The sequence below is a fragment of the Carcharhinus amblyrhynchos genome, chromosome 23, assembly GCF_965287045.1.
Source record: "Carcharhinus amblyrhynchos chromosome 23, sCarAmb.v2.hapA, whole genome shotgun sequence".
Classification (NCBI taxonomy): domain Eukaryota; kingdom Metazoa; phylum Chordata; class Chondrichthyes; order Carcharhiniformes; family Carcharhinidae; genus Carcharhinus; species Carcharhinus amblyrhynchos.
The window spans coordinates 6716094-6734638 of record NC_137346.1 but is presented as its reverse complement, the minus strand read 5'-3'; the positions used below and the strand labels follow the sequence as shown (position 1 = coordinate 6734638).

At 40.5% G+C, this 18545-nt stretch overlaps 1 protein-coding gene across 1 annotated transcript in view; it reads left to right on the top strand.

Annotated features, from left to right (window-relative positions):
• The window catches only part of cltca (clathrin, heavy chain a (Hc)), a 63804-nt gene that overhangs the window by 23213 nt on the left and 22046 nt on the right, over window positions 1–18545 (top strand). The window contains exons 4-15 of the mRNA XM_080210792.1: window positions 798–1066; window positions 1592–1753; window positions 2554–2667; window positions 3874–4047; window positions 7450–7647; window positions 8032–8232; window positions 9593–9745; window positions 11049–11171; window positions 12071–12208; window positions 14522–14686; window positions 14787–14967; window positions 17251–17414. Of these exons, the coding sequence (XP_080066918.1) occupies window positions 798–1066; window positions 1592–1753; window positions 2554–2667; window positions 3874–4047; window positions 7450–7647; window positions 8032–8232; window positions 9593–9745; window positions 11049–11171; window positions 12071–12208; window positions 14522–14686; window positions 14787–14967; window positions 17251–17414 (2042 nt within the window). The remainder of the gene's footprint in view (window positions 1–797; window positions 1067–1591; window positions 1754–2553; window positions 2668–3873; window positions 4048–7449; window positions 7648–8031; window positions 8233–9592; window positions 9746–11048; window positions 11172–12070; window positions 12209–14521; window positions 14687–14786; window positions 14968–17250; window positions 17415–18545) is intronic.

Genomic DNA, 18545 nt, shown 5'->3' with positions numbered 1-18545 from the left:
TTTCCCCTGTACTTAAATCCAAGAGTTTAATAATTTTTTTTCTCAATCTTCACTTGTCAGGCTCGATAGGAAAAGTTGGTTTGAGTCTACTAGTGTACCTTTTTTATTCTGATCCCTGTTAAGTGTCTTTAGGCACTCAACACTTTGACCCAACCTTTAGTGAATTGTGGATGAGCTTTTGCACCAAGAAAACTTAAATGCAGTTCAGCAAAATGCTTGGCTTAGATTGTAGTGTTTTCAAAAATTCTCATAGCCACAGAACACCACCAATTATTTGTTACAAGTGGGAAAACTTTAATCTCATTGAGTGCTAGTTGTAGATGTTCCCATCCTTTTGAGTGCTGTGTTGTGCTCCAGAAACGCATACAAATGAATGCTGTTTGGTTCAGACCTGCTATCATTCACATGTACTGCAATCTTGTAAAAAGTTATCTTTTTACAAAACAACTATAGACAGATACTGCATTGCTCTGGCTTATATACCTAGTATCAACTGGACAAGTAGTCCTGTGATTAGTTCCTTGACTGACTCAAATTAACTTGATTTTTAACATTTGCAATTCAGTAAGAAATTACAAATGTTTGTTCAAGCTGTACAATCACTTGGTTAAATTGTAGGGCATCAAATCTACTCTACTACTATTACACCACTTTAAGAAGGGAAACCTGTAAGTGAGCTTTACTGGCCTGCTAACTAAAAGTCTAAAGGGAGGATTGAGCTAAATATTATAGAGCATTTTGGCAGTATCTGTTTAGTCTTAGTCTTTTGGATTCACTATTTCTTCACATTCCTACAGCTGGAAAAACACTGCAAATATTTAATATTGAAATGAAAAGTAAGATGAAGGCTCATACCATGGTGGATGATGTCACTTTCTGGAAGTGGATTTCACTGAACACAATAGCCCTGGTAACCGACACTGCAGTCTATCACTGGAGCATGGAGGGAGAGTCTCAGCCAATGAAGGTCTTTGACAGACACTCCAGTCTAGCAGGCTGCCAGATCATCAATTACCGTACTGACGCCAAGCAGAAATGGTTACTGCTCATTGGTATCTCTGCCCAGGTATATACAGAATTCACTAGGTGCTACTTTTTTTGTGAGTAAAGTTTTTTCCTATATTGCTTGCATGTGGATGTTGGCTTAAGGTGCCAACTGTGTCCCACTGCTTATTTTGGGGCTATGTGGTGGCATAGTGTCCCTCATTACATCTTTGGCATTTATACCCCATTCAACAATTGCTGGTTTTTCTAAGCATTGCCTTAATGCTGTACAAAGATACTGGTGGGGTTGAGGAAGGGCAGGGAGTAAACAGGTGTGGCTACATCCTGCCAGAGGGCAAATGTACTACAGTTGAGAGCTGGCCTTGTGCTTGCTGTTTAACTGCAAAAGTAGCTGAACTACCCACAATTGCTTTTGGGGTTACAATTATTTTCTGAAATTCACCATTAAAAAAAATAATTGTGGTAGCTCAGGCATGTGCACCAACTGGGCTTAATGCATCTTTGGCATCTTTTTTTTTCTCCCAAACTGGAAGAAAGCACGAGCTTTAGGTTCCTCTAACTTTGTAAATTTGAATCTTTTGAACAGCAAAACCGTGTGGTGGGTGCAATGCAACTATACTCCCTGGACAGGAAAGTATCTCAGCCAATTGAAGGACATGCAGCAGCCTTTGCACAGTTCAAAATGGAAGGCAATGCAGAGGAGTCCACTTTATTCTGCTTTGCTGTCAGAGGACAAGCTGGAGGAAAAGTGAGTCTGCCTTGGTATCGTGTTCATGGGACACTGGCATTAACTAGTACTGGACAATTGTTACCTTTGAATTGTTTGTTCTTTAACAAGCAGGGCTCTACTTTGGTTCTAAGGTGGTTTTGTCAAATGTGGTTTGCAAACACCAGTGGGGTGTGGGGGTGGCACTAATACCAATGCCATTCTTTCACTTTCTGACCCTAGAAGTGCTGATTGTTCAGTTCTGTGGTGGACTGAGTAGAAGCCATGAATAAGAGCAGCACCATGACAGGGTGGTGGGGGGAGGAGGAAGGGAAGAAAGAAACAAACAGGGAACAAGAGTTGTAGAGTGTTCTTTCAGAGTTTGTGCAGACACAATGGCCTTCTGCACTAAGGGTTCTGTGGACTTGTCCTTCAGCTCCAGTAACAGATTTGAAGTTTTCTATTTCCTAGCCCATTGATCCATAGTGCCTGCAATAGCCACAGGAGGTTTGGAATGTTTCTAGTTCGTATTTTGCCATTTAACAGCTGAGTACATAAAACTGCCTAATATTTAAGACTCAGGAAGAAGGTTAGCCATAAATCTTCCAAGCCTGAAGTAACTTGTGCTGTGACATTTGTGTAACTGTGGCTTTGTGTTCAGTTGGAAATTAAAACAATGAAAAACATAACCCAGTTTCTTTCAGTTAGTACTTGACTCTGCAGTAATTCATCTTAATGAGCCAACATGGTTTGAATCTAGTATAATGCTAACTCCAGTATTTAATGAACTTGATTTGTGATTCTGTTACCTGTATGTATACTCCTGTCTGGTTTTCTTCTAGCTTCACATTATCGAAGTGGGTACTCCTCCCACAGGGAACCAGCCTTTTGCTAAAAAGGCAGTGGATGTCTTTTTCCCACCAGAAGCACAAAATGACTTCCCTGTTGCAATGCAGGTAATTGAGTACTATGCCACTTTATCTAGTTTCTTCAACTGTGTTCTGGAATGAAGTACAGAACAGGCCCTTCAGCCCTCCAAGCCTGTGCTGATCATGGTGCCCTAACTCAAAATCTGCCATTACTTGGTTTGCATCACTCTAACCCCTCCCTATTCATGTATCCATTCAGATGCCTCAAACATTGCTAATCTGCCTGTTTTTCCACTGCAACCCCTGGCAGTGCATTCCAGGCACCCATCAATCTGCAGTAAAACATCTCCACACACACACACACACACACACTCCTTTTTGTAATTGGAACTTCCATTCTAGGGTGGGGGAAAGCTAAGTACGCACATTCTCTCCAAAGCTTCCACATTCCTCTAGTGTGGTGACCAGAATTGGACACAATACTCCCTGTGGCCTGTATGCAACATGATTTTCCCAACTCCCTACTCAATGCACTGGTAAATGAAGGTGAGCATGCTATATGCTTAATCACCTTGGCTGCCTTTGTTGCCACTTTTTTAGAACTATATGGACCTTCACGCTTCAGATCCCTATGTTAATGTAGAATAATATCCAAGCCATTGTGCAGGTTTGGGAAACTGAAGGTACTCTTACCACCTGCAGGTTGGATTAACATTAAGATTTTCTATGCACAAAATAGATCAACATGAAGAATTAAAATGGCTAAGCCTTCTGTTCCTTCAGCACTTGCATGGTACATACCTGTGCATGTTGGCTGCTTGTGTGCCAAAATGGTATCTGACATTAAATTGGTTTAATTCATTCATGGAACATGGCATTGCTGGCTGTTGGTAAATATTAGCTTCAGTGCACTTGAATTCCAAACTAATGGTACCACAGTTCTGTCAAATGTGTACAGAATCTCCTTTCCTTATCAACATTGTATTTACTGTTTGTACACTAACACCTGCATTCTTCTACCTTGCACAAGATTTTGATACTGGCTGCCTTATAGGTTGGACTAAAACCTGGTGTTTATCCCTTTCCACCAATATATTCCTACAGCACACTGACTAATTGGTTCTTGTGGTCTGGGACAGTTCCTCCAGAGGTCCTGTATGCACAACCTAGCTAAAATTTGGGTGAAACAAATCATTGCACAATTTGAAGACTAGTCTACTTTAGTGCCTACAAAAATTAGTTTTGTCTGAGTGGTATGCAGTAACTTAATGAACCTCTTTTCTTCCCTGACAGATAAGTGCAAAGCATGATGTTGTCTTCCTAATCACTAAATATGGATATATCCATCTATATGATTTGGAGACTGGGACCTGTATTTACATGAACAGAATTAGTGGTGAGACCATCTTCGTTACAGCAGGGCATGATGCCACATCTGGGATAATTGGAGTGAATAGAAAGGGTCAGGTAGGAAAATATATTGAGTTGGAATTATTTGGCTACAAGTTTCTAGTTTACTGTTTTCATGCATGCAGTTTTTGTTACCTAGCCTGCTGTGGATTTCTACTTTATCTCTACTCCATTGGTATGCTGTCCCTTAGTGGGTCCTTCATAGGAATGTCAGCTCCCAGGCCGATGTGGCTCAGCTTGCCCTGTTAGTGTGTCTAAGGTGAGCCTGTTCAACCAGTTTGACATTGGTGGCAAGCCCTTGCCACAAACACCTGTATATCCCAGTCCCTTCCCTGCCCACAAAGCTGAAACCTGATTCCACAATCTTAAATCTTCAACTGAGTTTTAGCAACCCCTCAAATTTGGCACAGCATGTTTTCATTGCATCACTAAAGTGCCTTAATGCCTTTTAAAGTTGAACTTTATCTTCTGAATAAAGCTACATTGGTGTAATTTAGAGGCATAAAGTGCTCTGCTCAGTTAGCCAGCCTATTGCTTCATAAATTATAAATGTGCTTCTGGGTTTCCATTTTTAAATTTTGAGCCCGTAGTGGACTGTTTGGCTGATTTGACCTATTTTCTATGGCATGTGGTGAGTCAGTGACCTTTCATGGTTTTGAAATACATAGAACTAACATGTAGGGCAGTTTTAGAGCAAAGTTCAGGTGGCAGCAGGTTTGTGAAGAGGAAGTGTTAATACAAGAATCAGTCAATTGATCCATCACTTGCCAGTTATAGCAACATTAATTTTTAATGTGGAAATGTGATCAGTGTTGGCAGCCATTGTATTTAACCAAAGGTCATCTTTGTTCAGTGTTCCTTTTGGCAGACAGTGGGGGGAAGATTCTTTTTTGTTTAGTGTTTTGAAAGTTAGTGTATTATTCAAAATGAAATACAATTTTCTATCCCAAGGCACTTTTCAAAAATTCTTTGCTTAATTTTCACAAAGACAAATTAGGCCAGATCTCTTGCACCAACCTGAAAGGAAAGAGACTTGTATCATGTCTCATCTGAGACAGTCAGCCTAGATTTTTGTGTTGAAGAACTGGAATTTTCAACTTTATCTAGTTGAAATGAAGAGATTGCAGTAGAGGGATTTGAATGTCCTGGTACACAAATCCTGTTCAGCATACAGGTGAATGCAATGTTAATACTCCTTGCAATAATGTGAGGCTGTTGTGTACTGTTTTGATCTTACTTGGGATATAATTGCATTAGAAGCAGTTCAGAAGGATCACTTGAAGGACAAGTAGGCCTATATCCATTACAATAGGAGCTGGGCAGGGTAGGTGCTTAGAGGTTGTCTTGGGCATTAGGGCTAGGAGAGTTTTAAAATAAGGATGACTCATTTAAGATGGAGAATTTCTAAAATTTGGTCTAGAGGCAGCATTTGACTTGTTTGTTAATGTCAGTCTGCATAGGTTAAGGAGGGGAGACAGCAAAGTGAGGCCACAATAGCATTAGCCATGACCTACCAAATGACAGCAGACTGAGGCTGAATGGTCTACTGTTGCTCCTAATTTAGTTGCAAATAACTATGGTTCTAGATATTTAATTTCAACCTCGCCTTTCAGGTTGAGTTGTCTTGCATCAATCTGTGAGCAGCCTGGAATTTCTTGCATGTGCATAACTGCACTGCCATGGTGCCTGTAACATTGATCTTGCTATTTCATTTCATTGCATGTGTGGATTGGTAATGCAACCCCATTCCCTTTTGAATGTCTAACTGTAAAAGGCCATGTTTTTGAGCATGTTTGTATTTGAAATCAACATTTTGTCAGTTAATTGCCCATTCCACAAATTTACAGATCTATTTGTGAGAAAATGTATTGATATTTGCTTACAAGCCATTTTCCACCAGTATAAACCCTACCACATATGCTGTTACTTGCAAATTTTGGTGTTGTCTGAGCTAATTGCCACTCTTATCTCCTGTGTAGGGAGCACCAGAAATGGGCTAGGATCAAGGCTGGAGTTTGTCTATGTTGATAGATTAGATTAGTATTTGCTTTGCTGTGACCTTGAACTTCCTTCATGATTTGAATTTTATATCCTGTTTTTTAAAAAAAAAAGCAAGCATATCATAACTATATAGCATAGATTTAAATAGTTGGAAAAATTACTATCCTGAATCCTACAATCTCTTTTCAAAGTAAATTCATGTTGTAGCTATGGATGATATTACATCTGCAATGGCTGTCCTTGGGACCTTTTTTGTCTCCAGTCAACAATATGAATCAGCCAGTGCACACTAGACCTAGCCTGGGTCCATTTCAGCATTTAAAAACTTGTGAACTCATTATTCTTCCCATTCTAGTTGCTAAGTTGTGTTGTAATGAGTAGGCTGATTATTGAAGGATTGGAGTTGACTTGTATCAACAGTTTTTAATGTACTGCTCTGTGCTGTAAATGACAAACCCAAGTCAGTCCCAGATTTCCCTAAAAGCTTATTTTGAAGTGCCAGATCAGCCATGATCTTATTGAATGGCGGGGCAGGCTCGAAGGGCTAGATGGCCTACTCCTATTATGTTCTTATGTCCTGTTTCCACCACCCCTATGGGCAATGAGCTCCAGGCAATTTCATTTTTTGTTTTCCCACAATTCTGCCTCTTGGCTCAAGCCCTTCAGCTAAGAATTTTTTGCTTATTCAAACCTGTCAATCTGGTATCAAATCTCCTTGTCTTCAAGGAAGACAACCATGGCCCCTTTGACCAATGCTTTATAACTCAAATGCCTGATCACAGCCATCCTGGTGAATCACCTCTGCACCCTTCAAGGACTTTGTACTATGGTGACCTGACTGGGCACTAACACCTGAGAAACCCTCTCATTCTTGTATTGAATACTGGGTATTTTGAGTTGAGCACTGCAGGCAACATAATTTCTGGATTTGATTACATCCAGAATATCTTGATGGATTAACCAGATCAATATTTGCCATCCAGTTGGCCTTGCTTTTAAAAACCACATTCAATGTGAATATTGAATAACTTGGGTGATTGAACAGGTAAAATTTGAAATGGGATGGCATAGTAAGTGATTTGAGGAAACACTAAGCCGGTGAACAAGGTTTTTAAAGTTTTAATCCCAAGGGCTCATGAACAAATCAAACATCCAAACTTTCATTGCTCCAGGTATCATCAACCTTGCTTGTACCAGTACAATGCTGTTGTGAAAAGACACCAGTGCCTAAGCTGTCCAGAATGATTTGTCATTTTGCCACTATAGATATTTGTAGAACTCTGCATTTCAATAAATTGCTTTGGCAATGTTAAAATATTGCATTGGACTGGTAGTTCCCCCATAAAGCTCAAGTTTCATATCAGTTCAACATTAAAGTTTTACTAAACTGCTTTACAGCCATTTACATTAAAAATGATTTACCAAATGGTGGTAGCTAACAGCTGTTTACCTTTGCAGGTGTTGTCTGTCTGTGTTGAGGAAGAGAACATCATTCCTTATATCACCAACGTTTTGCAGAACCCAGACCTTGCTCTGCGCATGGCTGTGCGTAATAACCTGGCTGGGGCTGAGGAACTTTTTGCTCGCAAGTTCAACACACTCTTTGCTCAGGGAAACTATTCTGAGGCAGCAAAAATAGCTGCAAATGCACCAAAGGTAAGGCACAACACAATGTAGCAAAAATTAAGTTGAGATGAAATAGTTTGCTTTTGCCAAAAAGTGGATCCATGGTTTGTTAAATGCAACAGGTGCATTAACAAATTGAAGCTTTGTACATATTTTTCTCATGTGACAATTGCAGAAGATATTTCCAGTTTAATGCATAAGTAGTTTGGAACCACTTCAGTGGCAGCCTTAGTCATTTGTGGTACTGATTTGACTCTGCTTCAATCATGTGTAAGAACTAAATCTGTTTAATGGCAGGTATAATGAAGTTTAGACATTTTTGACTATTGTCTTGTTCAGTAGTTTTCCATAATGTCAATATGTGGACTTCATTCAGTTTACTTTGCTTTGACTTAATGTACTTTTTTAAATCAGGGTATCTTGCGCACTCCAGACACAATCCGCCGTTTTCAAAGTGTACCTGCCCAGCCAGGACAGACCTCTCCTTTGCTACAGTACTTTGGAATCCTGCTTGATCAAGGGCAGCTCAACAAATTTGAGTCTTTGGAACTATGTAGGCCAGTGCTACAGCAGGGCCGCAAGCAATTGCTTGAGAAGTGGCTAAAGGAGGATAAGGTAATTTTTGACGAATGGCATTCTTAATTGGATTCATCCCCCAGACTACTATTTGTACACTTATTCAAATTTAATGCAACTACTTTGCTTGCTACACTTTCCAAGATCAGCATAGAATAATTTGTCCTACAGGCTTTACTGTGTCATGCATTCAATTTGGGCACTGGCTGGGCCTGCATTTATTGCCCACCCATAACTACCCTTGTATTGAGCAGCCTGCTGGTCATTTCAGAGGGCAATTTGGGGAGTCAAACGTAGGCCAGATCAGGTAAGGGTGGCATATTTCCTATCCTAAAGGATGTTGGTGAACTAGATAGATTTTAATGTCAGTCAACAATCATGAGCTTTTAATTCACCATTTACTGTGGCAGAGTTTAAGCCAGTGACAGTGCCATCCTCTCCCTGCAGCATGCTGGTAGCATGAATTCCAGGTATCCAATTCTTTCAAGTTGCCTTTTTTTTTTTTACAGTAAAGTTGGAAGGCTGCCCAGATCTGCTCTTCACTAGAAGCTTCTGTTGGTTAATGACATTGTTAAATAGCTGATGGGCTGTGTTGCTCTGAAAGCTACTACCTTGAACTATGTAATTCATAACTTGGCACTTTAGAGCCTCCATCTACAAGGCTGGAATGTTGTTGTGCTTCTGAATGGAGTTTTAATGCAAGTTAACCTAGGACCAAATAGGTTACTTGATTAACTGGACTAATCACCCTCTCCACCAACAGATGGATGCAGCATGCACAGGTGATGCATGGCAACACCTTGCCAAGCTTGCTTTATCTGCCATGTAGCCTCTATGAAGTGTAGGACCACCATAATCTTACTGTTCCTAAGTGGCACAATCCTGATTTGACTACTTCCATTTAAAGTTGAGTAGATTTTTCCAAATGAGTGGAAATATTAATTCATTGTTCCTGAAATGATTGCAATTTTCTATTATACCTGCCTCTTTGTTCAAACTTGATGTCTTGCCTCAAGTGTGAACTAACTGACTTCCTACTGTCCTAGTATTAGTCAACCATATTTACTGAATCTAAATTGTGTAGGCCATTAATTTTTGTAGCTAGCACATTGTATCAGACCTAATAACATTCAACTTTTTTGCCTAATGATAGGAAAAATGCTGAATCAGAGGTTTTAGCAGAATTAAACTTGCCAAGAATTAGTACTCAATTTTAAATTGTAGTTGGTTTGTAAATCAACTCCAGAGCTGTGGCTCCATGTAACAATTCCCCCTTATTTTCACATGCCTGTGTCACAGTTGGGTAAGAATGTTCTCCTGATTTTATAAGTGGTCATGCACTAGTAAGCTGAACTTTTTAGTAGTTTGTGATCTAATGGGTCTGTTTTTGTTCTTGTAGCTGGAATGCTCAGAGGAGCTTGGTGATATTGTGAAGTCTGTGGATCCTACATTGGCACTGAGTGTTTACTTGAGAGCAAATGTCCCCAACAAGGTGATCCAGTGCTTTGCTGAAACCGGCCAGTTCCAGAAGATTGTGCTGTATGCTAAGAAAGTAAGTCTTGCTGTGACTTAACTATTTGTTCAGCTTGGACAGGAGACAATTTTAGACTTTATTAAATCTGCTTTTCCTTCTAAGGATTTGACCAATCTCCTTTATTCATTCAGTTCTGTTCTTTCTGGGAGTACTGTTGAACTAGTTGGAAGGTCCTTCAACTCCAACTCCAACTCCAAGTCCTAACTGCCTTCAACCTAAAACTAATTTTCAGAGCTGTGCATAATCCTTCACTGCTCCTGGGACACAGGCAGGAATGGGCCACAAAGCCCTACCAGTCAGCTTCCATTAAAGAATGGCTGGCCTATCTATCTCTTTTCCCATCCTAGTCCCAAAGCCCTTGATGGTAAATCTACTTAGTTTGAGGGTTGATGACCTGAGCATCTGCATCCCTTCTGGGTAGAAAATTTCACAACCCTTAAATTTCAGCTCAGTTTCCAATGAATCTCTTGTTCTGAGACTGCTAGTTAATGTTTTGGCCAGTGCAATCTACTTTAAAACTACAGATTTGTTTCCCATGATGTCCTTGTTAGTACAGTAAGGTAGTCATAATTTGGGGATTAATCCAGTGAATCTGTGCTCCTCATTACTTGAGCTAAACTATATGGTGCTTTTGTGGGGTTAAAACTTGTGCTTTTTGTACTCAGCCCCTGACAGTGATGGACAATTTGATTTTCTTATTGCATTTTCATGTTTGATTTCATGTGCAAGAGTCCTCCCATTCCTCTGCCTGTCTGCATTTACTAGTGCCCTTTTAAAAAAAAAAGTTTTTCTATTAGTGGATAATTTCAGTTTCTGAATTCTTCTATACCGTCTGCCATGTTCATGCTCAAATATTACAATTTTTCTGCCTCGTGTCCTGCTTGCCACTTTCCCACTTCATTTTTGTCCACAAACTAAACTTGGATACATCACACTGTTTCCCTCATCCAAGTCATTAATTATAGATTGTATTGCACTTGACTGATGCCCAAGCATTGATTCTTGCAATGCCTTGATTGCAAACTGAAAATGACATTGCTGTGTGTGTCTGTTTGCCTTTAATCTAAAGCTTTAGTGAGTCTGAGTCTCAGCAACCTTTATCAAAATGTAGAATTTTAGATTTGTATTGGGATCAGCTGCAAAAAGTGGCTCTTATCAAAGTTAAGCCACATCTAAAATGTGTTTAAGATTTGATGCAGAAGTTCTGCCTTTTTCTCAAGAATCCATTTAAAGCTGTAGGTTTGGAATTGACGTAGCTAGATAGTTGACTGTTGTAGGTGTGTATTTGTTTATTGCTCAACTGTGGCCCATCCTTGTTCAGGTTGGTTACTCGCCAGACTGGATCTTTCTGCTGAGGAACGTAATGAGAGTTGGTCCTGATCAAGGACTTCAGTTTGCTCAGATGTTGGTTCAGGATGAAGAACCTCTTGCAGATATCACCCAGGTAAGGGAATTTTCTCTTTGAAAGTGAGTCAATGCAGAAAAGAACCCTTGTACTTCAGTTAACCTTGTTATATTGCAAGAATGTCTTTCCATGTCTTTTGATCTCAATGTCTAAAATTACTTGAATGTTTAACACTATATATATTTTAATGTTAACCTGAATTAATGGACTGAACTTTGATCATTCTGCAGTGCTCACTAATGTGACTTGCTCACAAGAGGACCTTGAATTATTTTAATACACTAAGGAAACTAAGTATCAAATTTCCAATTAACATAAGGGGACCATGCCACAAATTAATCCAATAGAAGTGGACTCTGAGCCTGAAAGTTCCTCCTATTCTGAATTGGATGCCAAGTATTGGAAGTGGGGGGGCACAATTGGTGCTCATACCAGAAAAAGTGGTGGAACTAGCTCTGGATTGTTTGAACCCTTACAAAATGTACACTTGCCCTTTTTTTTAAGGCACTACTTTTGCAGTATTTGAGTTATCTGAAATGTAGTGCTTTGAAGGGTGTTGGAAGCCAATTAATTGGTAACATTCAAAAGGGAAATTTGGTACATGCTGAAAGGGGGGAAAATACAGCTTTTGGTTTAATAGAACTGAATGTGGATGAAGGATGGGTCTACCCATCTTATGAATTGTCCTTTTGTTACAAAAGGATTTTAGCACATCAGTCTCAACCTTGGGAGTTGAGCCTGACAGGTATCAAGTATCATTTTGTGGTGGCTTGGTCAAACAAGGTGAAAACACACTGGCCCTCAAGTGCATCCCTTTTTCTGGTAATAGGTTATTTTGTTGCAGTGGAGAGATTATTACAAGAGACATCATTTTGCAGTTGCTTTGTGAAAATTCTTCGTATTTCAAACCACAATTTCTCTTTACAATCTTGTTGCAGATTGTTGATGTGTTCATGGAGTACAACTTGATCCAGCAGTGCACTTCTTTCTTGCTGGATGCCCTCAAAAATAACCGTCCATCTGAAGGCCCTCTACAGACTCGCCTCCTGGAAATGAACCTCATGCATGCCCCTCAGGTACACTTCATTTCAATATGTGAAGGGTAGGTTGTGGAGAACTGTTTTTAACCCTCTGGGTGGGAGTGGTAGAATTGAAAGTTGCACTTGTCCTGTTGGCAATATCCTTGTCCTTTTTATCTAGTGATCCAGCTGAATGGATTTAATTGTATGTGATATCTGGTCTGAAGGGCTGTATAACTTTAAAGAACAACACAGCATGGGAAACAGGCCCTTTAGCCCAACACACTCACTGCCATTTTAACATTTGAGTGCCCTCCTCTACCCATGACCTTTGTCTACACCTACTGGGGAAGATTTGAGGGAAGGCTAATTTGGTGTAACAAATTGCCCCTAATCAGCCTAAGAGCACATTTTTGGGATGTGAGAGGAAGCCAGAGCAAACCCACACAATCACAGGGAGAATGTGTGCAAACCCCCACAGACACCAGCCCAAAGCCAGGTATCTGCACAGCAAAGTGATAATCACCTGAGCTGTCATGTTGCTTGTCAGATGGTCCAGTTTAAGTGTACACTAATGACATGAAGCACTAAGCAACTTTCAAAGCCACATCCAAGAGCAGCCATCGCACGACCCACTGTGTTTGCCCCTTGGCCAACAAAGTGGACCAAATCACCTAATAAGTAAAAAGACATCAATAAACATGCAAAACTTAGACATTTACAGAATCCCCAGAAGCACAAAGCAAGTGAGCTATGAAATATTTTGGAAGGTCCATAGGAATCAATTGATTCCCAGGGATGTCCCAAAGCTCTTGATCTTTATTTAGAAAAGTCTCCTGTATCCCTCCATCTCTAGTCTCTTGTGCCTAAAGTAAGCCTTAAACAACCCCAGCGTGTCTGCCTCCACCACCTACTTGGCAGTGCATTCCAGGCCCCCGCCACCCTGTGTGGAGGAAAAACCTCCCTCTATCAAAGGAGTTATACCTCACCCTAAGCCCGTGGGGCCCCTTGTAATTATTGTATCCAACCTAGGAAAAAGCTTACCACTGTTCTCTTTATCTAGACCCTTCAATCTTATACCTCCTAAGGTCTCCCCTCATCCTCCACCTTTGTAAGAGAACAGCCCCAGTTTGCTCAATCTTTCTTCTTAGCTCAGGCCTTCTATACCAGGCAACATCCTGGTAAACGTCCTCTGCACTCCAGGGTCTCCACGTCCTGGTAGTAAGGCAACCAGAACTGGACACAGTACTCCAAATGCAGGCAAACAATCTGTACAACAGCAACATCAGATGCCAGCTTTATATTCTATACCCCACCCTAAAAGGCAAGCATACCATCGGCTGCCTTCACCTTCTCCACCTGTACTGCCACCTTCAAGGACTTGTGTACTTTTCTATACTCTTAATAGGCCTGCCATTTAAAGGACAAAGAACAACACAGCATGGGAAACATGAGGTCTGAGCCAGTCAATTTTCTTGCCACAATGTGGTACTTCATACAATCCCCACAGTGCAGAAGGAGGCCTTTTGGCCCATCAAATCTGCACTGACCACAATCCCACCCAGGCCCATCCCCTTAAGATACTTGCCCTGCTAATGCCCTGACAGTAAAGGTCTATTTAGCATGGCCAATCAACCTAACCCCCATATCTTTGGACTGGGAAAAACTGGAGCACCTGAAGGAAACCCATGCAAACTCCTCACTCACCCATGGCTGGAATTGAACTTGGGCCTCTGGCACTGAGGCAGCAGTGCTAACCACTGCCAGTGGAAGTTGTGTAAAATGTGACATGCTGTTGGGGTTAACTGAAAGGGGTGTTCAAAGCGAAACACCAATACTGGCTATTCATCTAAACAGATACAGCACAAGCCATTTAAGCTAAACCTGTTTTTCATCTGTACAAATTTCTCATGCTATCACTATATAGATCTCCTTTCAGTTGAAGATATTTGCTCAGTATCACCCTTTTGAATTTGTAGAGAATTTTAAGGTGCTTTTATTTTTAAACTTGTTCTTGACTCAAACTGGCTGCTGCTTCATGGTTTTTCTGCAGCTGGTACCACTACAATGCAACTTGTGGTTGTCACTTCAAGCCCTCTAGTGGTTGCATGAATGGTGTACATATCAGCCATTTGTATTATACAACCTTGTCAGACACATGCCATTAGTTAGCTGGTAATTGGCAATATCATTTGCATTCAATATATTCATTAGATTTCCCTGGCTATTTGTGCTGATATGTACTGTTTTAATGTAGAAATGCTTATTTTCACCTGAAGTAAGCATTTATACTGATGCAAAACAACTTGTCAATATAGCTTTTATTTCTCTTAAGCTGGTACATTAATGTAAATCGATTTTGGTTTTTAGGTTGCAGATGCTATTCTTGGTAACCAGATGTTCACTCACTATGACCGTGCACACATTGCTCAGCTTTGTGAGAAAGCTGGACTGCTGCAAAGAGCCCTAGAACATTATACAGACCTGTACGATATCAAGCGTGCTGTTGTGCATACACATCTACTCAATCCTGAGGTCAGTAAATAGAATCTATTTGGTAATGTAACTTGTGTCACTTAAACTATTTTAGCTTTGACATTCTAAAATCATTTTGCCATTGTAAATCTTCCAACAGTGGCTTGTCAATTACTTTGGCTCCTTGTCTGTTGAGGATTCTGTTGAATGTCTGCGTGCCATGCTGTCTGCTAACATCCGTCAGAATCTGCAGATCTGTGTGCAAGTTGCCTCCAAATACCATGAACAGCTTGGGACACAGCAGCTGATTGAATTGTTTGAGTCTTTCAAAAGTTTTGAAGGTAGGTCCTAAGAGGTTTGGCTCCACTTCCTGGAAATTCAACTGGAAGGGTTTTTGTTATAAATAATCCATAACCAGCTAAGAATGGGTGATGCCGCATCCTGTCTATCACAAATTTTTGTGCAGGATCATTTGTGCAGTTTAGTATTTTGTGCATGTTGAAACAGCATAAAGTGTACTTGTTTTTTCCAATCCTTTTGAAGTAATTGGACAAGAGACTCATCAAAGTTTTGTAAATGTTGGTATGGCAACAAACAGGCTCACCTATCTTTGTATAAAGCACCTTGCTTGTTTTCCAAGTACATAATGGTGTACTGCAGACTATTCAAAGGTTCTTTCTATCCTATGTCCCAGTAAGAAATTTCCACAACTCATCATTGTCATTCTGTCCTTACTGACCTAGGTGGTTTAAATTCTAAATCCTTACCCTTTTATAAACTGCTGTGCTTTGGTTGCCTTTTTCTATTTGAAATCTCCAAGCTCTCATACTGTGCCTTCCTGATCTACCCGTCTGTCCTCCCCTACCTCTTCTCACCAATGCTTTCAAGAGAAAGCAGCTCAAATCTACCAGTTCCCCTCACTCTTTGAATTGTCTTTTGGGTCTGTTACAAGTTTGAACTAGTAAGAACATAGAAATAGGAGCAGGAGTAGGCCATCTAGCCCTTTGAGCCCACCCCGCCATTCAATAAGATCGTGGCTGATCTGAAGTGGATCAAGTCCACTTTCTTCCCATAACTCTCAATTCCCCTGTCTATCAGAAACCTATCTACCTGTGACTTAAATATATTTAGCTAGGTAGCCTCCACCACTTCAATGGACAGAGAAATTCCAGAGATTCACCACCCTTTGAGTGAAGAAGTTCCTCCTCAACTCTGATCTAAACTGCCCTCCCTTATCTTTTGAGGCTGTGTCCTCTAGTCCTGCTATCCTTTCTAAGTGGGAAGAATCTCTCTCTACCTCAACCCTGTCTATCCCCTTCATCTTGTATGTCTCAGTTTAGAAGGATGAGGGGGATCTTAGAGGACAGGCCCACCCCCTCATCTCCAGTATCAGCCTAGTGAACCTCCTCTGCACTCCCTCCAAGGCCAATATATCCTTGCACAAGTACAGCAACCAAAACTGCACAGTACTCCAGCTGCAGCCTCACCAGTACCCTGTACAGTTGCAGCAAGATCTCCTACTTCTATATATTCTATCCCCCTTGCTATAAAGGCCAACATTCCATTTGCCTCCTTAATCACCTGCTGACTGGGTTTTTTGTGACTCGTGCACAAGGACCCCCAGGTCCCTCTGCACCATAGCATGCTGCAGCTTTTTGCCTTTTAAATAATAATCCCTCCTATTTGCCAAAGTGGATAACCTCACTTGCAACATTTATATTCCATCTGCCAGGTCTTCACCCACTCGCTCAGCCTATCCAGATCTCTGAAGACTTTCCACACCTTTTCATGCAATTTGTTTTTCCACTCCTCTTGTCATCAGCAAATTTTGTCACCCTACACTCAGCCCCCTCCTCCAGATCATCTATATAAATGGTAAATAGTTGAGGCCCCAGCACTAATCCTGCAGCACTCCACTAGTTGCCAACCAGAATAGCACCCATTGATACCAACTCTCTGCTTCCTCTTTAGACGACCAATCCTCTATCCATGCTAACACCTTATCCACAACTCTGTGCACCCTAACCTTCTGTATCAACCTTTGAGGCACCTTTATCAAACACCTTTTTGGAAATCTAAAAACACCACATCCACCGGTTCCCCTCCTGTCTACTGCACGAGTCACATCATAGAAATCCAATAAATTTGTCAAACATGACTTCCCCTTAACAAATCCATGCTGCGTCTGCTCAATCAAACAATTTTCTAAATGGTAGTATGCTTGATTGAATAGCTGCCACACTATTCAACAAAAATCCTTAAATTCATGTGAGCATCAGTATACAGATGTATTTGTCATTTTTGGCACAAGTGCCCATCCCAATTTTTCATTGGGAGCTGAAAGTGAGGACTGCATTAAATGGTGCAGCAAGTGCTAGTTGTCCCAAGAGCCATGATTTGTTCCTTTTGTTGCCATCTTTGATTTTTGGAAGCCTGACTAAATGGATGGAGATTGGCATGATGTTTGAAATTAGTCAGGCTGTTTCAGTAGCAATTCATGAGGCAGGGCTATGAGATAATTGGGGTATTGGTTTTCCATGACTTTACCCAGGAATGTTGCTGGCTACCTTCACCCAAACATTCTCATTTTATCCCTGTGACAACAACTTTGCTTTGTTTGTAAGGTCTGTTCTACTTTTTGGGCTCCATTGTAAACTTCAGTCAAGATCCAGAAGTCCACTTCAAGTACATTCAGGCTGCCTGCAAAACTGGGCAGATCAAAGAAGTGGAACGAATCTGTCGTGAGAGCAACTGTTATGACCCAGAACGTGTGAAGAACTTTCTTAAGGTAGTAATTCAATTTCATGGCTCTTTCTTGGTCCTCCTGCATATACTATACATACCAGTGTATTAATTTAAAATATTTAAGTAATGCAGAGTTTTAAGCTGTCTGGGTAGAAATACAAAACTAATTAATAGCTGACAATCAGTTTTCCTGTGACTTTTTTAAGGAAGCTGTCTTGTGCTCTTGCCATGAAAACTGCATTTTTACTATCATTAGCTATATATGTAAATGTGTAATTATTGCTTTCTGATTATTCCTGGCAGTTGTGTGGGCAATACAGGGCATCAATACTGTAATTGGACATGGTAATATCTTGTTCTAAACTCCATCACATTCCATCTTAAATGAGCACTTGGTGCCTGTCCAAACTTTGAACATTCTCAAATTTGTGAAGGCCATAACTAAGCTGGATATCTGCTTCTAAACCTGTTAATCCCCACACAATTCACTGTCTTGTAATTGCAATATGCAATTTGTCATGTGAAAAACAAAGGCTTGACTGCAAGCAGCTTTTTAACTGGGATGCGATAAATGATTGAAAAGCAAAGCTGGTCTCAATTAGCTGCTCTAAACTGGAAGTATAATGTTAGCAATATAATGGTCTAATGTCAGTTATTGGACTGACTTTAAGAAAGCAGTTGCAGGGTGCCAAGTAATAAGTAACAGCAAATAGGCTTTAAACAAAACCAAATCCTAGCTGCTTTCTCAACTGAAGATCCATAAAGCTTCTACAAAAATATAAAATGGGTTAAATCTGTTTTGCTGAATTAATCTGTCAGCTGTGCATTAAATGACCATGTTAAACTTGTTCAACTGCTTATTGGTTTGTATAATGTTGAACTGAGTGACCAGCTGTTGATGGAAGCTATTATTTTTTGTGCTGTTCCTTATCTGGAATGAGCAGGACATGTACCAGGTAAATGTTTGCAGCGCAGGCCTTTCCTCCCCCCTCCCCCTTATTTCCATAAGACTATATCCTATCCTATTTGTGCAGGACAGTGCTCTTGGATATGGCAAGACATTGGCAGAATATCATTTGTAAAGCCAGCTTAAAATGATCTTGCTGTTTTGATTTTGTAGTAACTTCTCAGAATATAATCTAAAACTTGTGGAAATGTGGCTGACATCAGCCCA